The sequence below is a fragment of the Halyomorpha halys genome, unplaced genomic scaffold (genome assembly GCF_000696795.3).
Source record: "Halyomorpha halys isolate HHAL.00 unplaced genomic scaffold, Hhal_1.1 Scaffold1779.1, whole genome shotgun sequence".
Classification (NCBI taxonomy): Eukaryota; Metazoa; Arthropoda; class Insecta; order Hemiptera; family Pentatomidae; genus Halyomorpha; species Halyomorpha halys.
The window spans coordinates 77682-84511 of NW_027114365.1; the positions used below are offsets into that span (position 1 = coordinate 77682).

General features: G+C 37.2%; 1 protein-coding gene across 1 annotated transcript in view; it reads left to right on the plus strand.

The window, feature by feature from the left end:
- Positions 1–6830, plus strand: part of LOC106690622 (CTTNBP2 N-terminal-like protein) — a gene marked incomplete at its 5' end in the record, with an annotated part of 87652 nt that overhangs the window by 52968 nt on the left and 27854 nt on the right. Inside the window, 1 exon segment of the mRNA XM_067051561.1 lies at positions 3875–4035. Coding sequence (XP_066907662.1) covers positions 3875–4035 — 161 coding nt within the window.

Here is a 6830-nt window from a genome sequence, read left to right on the forward strand (position 1 = left end):
TTTTTTTTTGACTGCCGTCAAAATATCCCTGAAGAAGCCCTGCAACGTGGGGCGAAACGTTGGCTCATTAAAATAGTATAATTCTACTATTTTAGTTTTTTTGACCGCACCCGGACCATATTCCTTTCATCTTTACTCACGGTCAATCAATAATCTTCCAGTAAAAGAAATCACGTGAGATAGTATTCAAAAATGTTGAAGACTTAATTGTGAAATCGAGGCAAGAAAACTATTAGAACATTAATGCTGTCAAAACTCAATTTTTGGGCCCAAAACTTCTCAGAAATGATTAACTTGTTGTTATATGATTTAACTTCTCCCTCATTGTTGTAATAAATCAGTGAACATGAGATTAAATCACTTATTCAATGTGCCTCAGTCCCTAATAAGCTATGTCCTAACTGGCTTGCTTTTTTCCTGTACACACTGCACTTTTTATTGCATACTTTCTCTCTATTCAGTTTTTTTTTTCATTCTTTTTTTCCCTGTCCACAATGTGCATTAAAGGCAGGTCTCTTCGCCTGTCCATAGTGAACAAGTTCTTGTTAGCATGCTAACATGTGTGATGAGAACATTCTACTTGGTTGTATATCTATGGCTTACTTGGTCATATAGAAAATGAGGTTGATTATCTAAAATACAAAATTATTAACCCAACCATGTAAATTATTTCTTACTTGGAATAAAGTATTAAAGTAACTGACTTGTTATTTCATAATAATATATTTTATTAAATGAAATCTGATCAATTAGTGTTATTATAATTTTTTTTACATAGAAATAGGTATAGTAGGTCCTCGGTTATGTGAAACTGAAGGGACTAGAGAAAAATTTCAAATTATCGAGAGTTCAGAATAATAAAACTTCTAGTAATCTAGAGGTGGGGGAGGAAAAAATTGATCAATTTATGTGCAAACCATGGTTATATGTACACATTATCTGTAGCTGAACTAATTTTTTTTTAAATTTTAACTTATAACTGGTACTTGTTGGCCAACAACTTTAGACTATTGTGTCTTAAAATTTTACTCATGTATATGGAGTGTTTAATGTCCCACAACACTAATGAATTTATGTAATTTTCATTAAAATTTAAAATTTTTGCAGAAGACAACAAAATTCTGATGTGTAGAATATAAAAGAGACATGGAATAAGGTGAGAAAATGCAGGACTGCAATCCTCTGTATTCAGGGGTCTACAAGAGATGTAGATGACTGTGATGATAACCTTATAATTGTTTAAGACCTGAATGTTATAGTAATCCTTGCAAATTGCAGATGGCCAAAAGTGTTAAGACCCCATGGCAAAAATAGTTTAAGATAATCAGGAATAAATCTTGAATTTATTTGTGGTAAATGACTCGATGATTGGTTATACCTTCTTTTCCCGTAAAGAAAGATACAAGTATATAAGAGATCAAACCGGCAGGAATAAAAGGTAGATCATCAATTATGTACTACCAAGAGGGAAGAGATAGGGAACATCCAAGATGTAAGAGAAAAGGGGAAGATTCAAAATAAGGAGACCGGCTTTTAATGCTAGACAAGATTGGGAATGAGTGAGCAATGCATGAGAAGAAAGCAGCCTTACAAAACTTCTCGAGCCAGAAATCACCCAGTCCCCACTGAAAGTATAAGGAAAGGAGAAAGGAAACCTAAGTTGAAATACTAAGAGGAATGATTGGGATGATCTTGATCACAAACTTTTAAAAAAAAAAAAGTAAAACAAAAACAAAACATTTTCTTTAAAGTCCCCAAAGATATTAAAAAGGGACCACCTAAGCTGAAAGGAATCAAGGACAGAACCCAAGAGAAATTTTCTGGTAGAATGAGAAAAATGGAAAGTTGGAGAGAATATTTTATGGAATTGCTGGAAGGAAGAAGTGTAAACCAGATCATGATTATATCAATATTTATGATATCGATATAACATATATTATATACTTATGATTATATCAATAAAGAAGAAAAAAGCCATCTTCAAGATGAAACCTTGCAAGTCAGTGGGATTGAATGAAGTTACTCTAGCAATGATGAGGTATATCGGCAGTAAAGGACATGATATGTTTGAACCTAGTCTGGAAACAGAAATAGATCCAAAAGGACTGGGATAGTGTACTTAAGGAGGTTGATAACGGAGACAATAAAATTCATTGAGGCATATCAAGAAAACCAAAATGTGCTTGAGAATCCTAAAGGTGAGAATCAAAATAATGGTCGAAAGCCAGGTTAGAGAGGACTACTGCAGATTCAGGAGTCAAAAATCACACAAAATCTAATTTTCACCATGCTGCAAACCACAGAAAAGTGGGTTGAAAACAGTAAAGAGCTCTCAGTATTCTTTGTTGACCTACACAAGGCCTTTGACAGAGTTTGGAAAGTGAAAATAGTTGGTGCTCTGGTAGAGAAAGGAGTTGATAACAGATTTACTGAGGCTGGCAGCAATCTCTACTGTAAGATCACAAATCTTGTTAGAATGACCAATCACACCTTGAGAAATTGAGATTACAACTGGGGATACATCAAGGTTGTGGTCTAAGCCCTGTTTTTTTCATATTGGTTCTCGATCTGGCACTATAAACAAATGAGATAATGGGGGTAGAATCAGGCAAAACTGGGTTCGCAATACTTTAGCACACCCGAACTTAAAGTCAAACTAATAGATGATTATTGATCCTGTGATCCACCACATTGATTTTTTGGCTCACTCACAATATTTTATGCTACCCAACAAGACACAAGGTAAAAGAAACCATATTAAAGAGATTAGTATTTGGCTCTTTTAAAGGCAAAACAGTTAGATCAAGAGATAAAAACTATTAGAACATTAATGCTGCTAAAACTCAATTTCTGGGCACAAAAGAAACGATTAACTTGGTGGCTTGTGATTTATCTTCTCCTATATTATGGAACGAAATCAGTGAAGATGATATATCTCATAATCAATGTGACTCAGTCCCTTATTGGAATGTTACAATCGAAAATTCCTAATTCATAACTACTAGTTAAATGATGTGTGAAACTTATGAGAAGCATCAGGAAATTTGGCAAAGCTGAATCTGAGGAAGCCTTCATCAAAACACTACTTCTGTCAAAATTTGTTGTGCCTAACTCAACAATAAATCAGATTCCCAAGTAACTTGAGCAATACTAGTATTACCATAAATCAGATTTTCTGAAGAATACTACTGAGTTTCTAAAACAATTTGAAAAATATTTAAATTATCGTAATGTGATTATAAAAAAAAATGTGGAAGTGTTGCAATGTTTTGAGTTCATGAATGACCAGAAGATATGAATCCATTTCTCTTTTTTTATATGGTCCTAATTTATGTATTTTCTGTAGTACTAAAAAGCAAATTTTTTTTTCATACCACCCTTTCCAATACCAATACCACATCTTTCCAAAAACTGAACAATGTGGGGGTGGGATAACAGAACTTTTTGTTGATAACTTTGTTCTCATTACATCTTTTTATTATTTTGAAATTTTGACAAAATATTTGGCAATTTCATTTAATGTCTTTAGTTTAATCGAGATCGAAAAAGGTTTATTGACGTATAGGTCCAATTATTAAATGATAGGAGCAGTAGCTAGTATTTCAGTAGATTCTAGTATTATAATAGGGGAGGAGATAAATTAGAAGGTTGAGTTTGGTGAAAATATAGTATTGTAGAAAAGATTTGTGTAGGACCCTGCAGTGAAGGTTGGCACAGGCCAACGCATAAGCTAAGGCCAGCTCTAAACAAAACTATATCACTTGGTGATAATAAAGTAATATAATAAATAATAATCTCGAGTTTCATTTATTCAGCATCGCAACTGTAACTGTAATATTTTCTACAATTGTTTAATAAAATTTTAATTTCACAGATCCTGAGTGAAGAAAAGAGTAGAATTGATTCAATGGCCGAAGGTTTGGAAGAAGAAAGTAAAAAATCTTTACAAATGGAAGCTGAGCTTGAAAAGCAACTTGCCCAATTTGATACTGAAAGTCAAATTTTGAAAGCAAATCTTCAAAGAGAAGAAAAAAGGTGTGATTTTATCTAACTGTTCTTAGTTTATCTCTGTAATTCATTTAGCTTGTCCTATAGCAGGTTTGTAGTGATATTAAACCTTCCTCTTGGGAACTAATAAATTCAAAATAATATAAATTTTTCCTCTTAATTTATTTTAAATAAAAGTTAGTGGGAAAGATAGGTATAGCTTCACTTTTATAGATTTTATAGAAATGTGTCCTCTTACTTGTTTGTTGTTTTTACTTTTTTTCTAACAATAAATAAAATGTGGCATCACTTTTTGTATTAGATCTGTTTTATAAGATATTTTAAATAATTTTTCTTTTCATTAAAAGTAGGACAAAACATTATTAATCTAAAATTATAAATTTCACTTTGATTTTCACAGGGTGTTGGCTCTGTGAAAATTCTGGGATTTTATAACACAGAAAAATGAGTGATTTATGTGAGAAAATACCGAAAGTTCAGGGATTTAATAGGCTAAGAGATGCGATTGTGAATTTTTCATTATAAATCAGAATTATTATTTGTCTCAACAAGTTCACCCAATAGTGATACCGTGAAGTCTCACTTATACGAAACATTCAGTTATGCGAAGAATTTCTCAATCCCCTGCAAAAACCCCTGAATTATGTGTATGTAATTATCCATTTATACGAAACTTAGTTATAAGAAGGAAAGTTTGGACCCACTTTATGCACATACTAGTAAATTTTATTCAGTTCTATGATTTTTTTTTTCTTCCGTGACAAGACAAAGGATGAAAAATACCGTGAAAAACGAAACAGTAAACAACTTGTTCATACTTGAAAATTAAAAAAACACAATCACAATTATTATATACATAAACGTTCAGTTTTTTTAGATAACAACACACAAGTTCTTCATAACTAATTGTAATTGATCATATGGCGAGAGGTTTCAAATGGGTTTGCCCCAAGACGTTAATCTTGCCACCACATCATTCCCCCCAATGACATTGGCGCAGAACCTAACAGTTGGCTTTACTGCACGTCCAGAGAGGGTGTAATACACTGGTTTTGGTTGATGCTGTTCTGCGTCGAGGTCATTAGCAGAGTTAGCAGATCCTGCAGCGGGTGTAGGACTGGACTGAGCCGCGTCGGCGTTTCTTTCTACCTGCGTTGTGTTTGTGCTGCAAAGAAGATATGCAACTTTCAGTCGATCCATCGAAATCGTTTTTGGACCTGATGGTAGCTGAAATGAATGTTTTCTCCTTCCCTGAGATTACTTTGTAGGTCCAGAGTAAAGTAAAGTGAGCGGTACCCTAACGGAGTCGTCCCTTAGAAATACGTGGGTGCAGTCCCTTAAGTCTCGATGCACAAAAGTCTTGGATGTGCTGCTGCGGTATGGCGCCGGGCAGAGACTCTTCATGGCCTCCCGCAGGGTCTTCAGCGTCGATTCGGAGTCTTCCTGACGTCCTGATGCCTCAAAAAATCACTTTACGCTGGCGTAGAGGCTGCCCAAATACCATTTCCGCTGCGCTGGCACCCACGTCCTCTCTCACTGCCAATCAGAGGCCTAAAAGGATTGTTGGTAACGTGCTTGTCCATCCCGATACGTTTAGTTTAGACATGAGGGATGCCTTGAGGGTCCTGTGCCACTGCTCCACGCATTCGTTGGACTGAGGATGGTATGCTGTAGTCCTCTGACTTCGTATACCTAATATACGAGTCAGATTTATGAAAAGATCTGACTCAAACTGGTGCCCTTGGTCAGTGGTTATCCTTGCTGACGTACCATAGCGGGAGATCCATGTACTCACAATCGCTGATGCTACCTTGGTAGTTGTTATTTCCTCCAGAGGGCACACCTCAGGCCAACGGGTGAATCGTTCAATGATCGTCAGACAGTACCGCATTCCGTCGGAGTTTGATAATGGCCCGATGAGGTCCACATGAATGTGTTCAAACCTGGAGCTGGGACCGAAGGTACCTGGAGGGGTTACTGTGTGACGGATCACTTTCGATGTCTGACAGGCAATACAACACCGAGCCCATCTCGAGACATCGGCGTTCATGCCAGGCCAGAAAAATCGCTGTGTTATTAGCCGTCTTGAGCCTCGAATACCTGGGTGGCTGAGCCCATGCAGGCGCAAGATTTCTTCTCTCATGGACTTAGGAATGTATGGCCGCGCCTGAGAGGTGGTCTCACAGAGGACTGACGTTACAGTACCGGGAAGTTTGATCCATTGAAGCTGAAGACGGTTATTTTTCTGTAGCTCTGTAATTGTTGGATCCTTTTGTTGTTCTGCCGCTATATGTACATAATCATCAGTGAATTCAATATCCTCGACCCTCGAAAGTGCATCGGCGACGGTGTTCTCTTCCCCGGGTATGTGGCGGATGTAGGTCGTAAACTGGCTAATGAAATTAACCAGACGAATCCGCATGGGTGTCGCTGTCTCCGGCTTTTGATGAAAAGCATATTCCAATGGTTTGTGGTCCGTCCATATCTCAAAATGTCGCCCGTCCGGGTAATGCCTGAAATGCTTGATGGCTCGGTGGATTGCCAAGAGCTCCCTATCTGGGATATGATGCAATAGCTTCAATCTTGGTCGGAAGAGTGCTAATGCCGGTGGCGTCGACCATGTGTCCTAAGAATGCGACTTCCTGGCGAGCGAAGACACACTTCGCCAGGTTCAAAGTGAGACCGTGGTCCTCAAATCGCCGCAAGACTTCCTGTACATGTGTTGTGTGCTCTTCTTCGTCTCTGGAGGCGATGATGATGTCATCCAGGAACCACCAAGCGAAGTCGAGACCTCGAAGAACCCGATCCAGGAACCGTTGGAA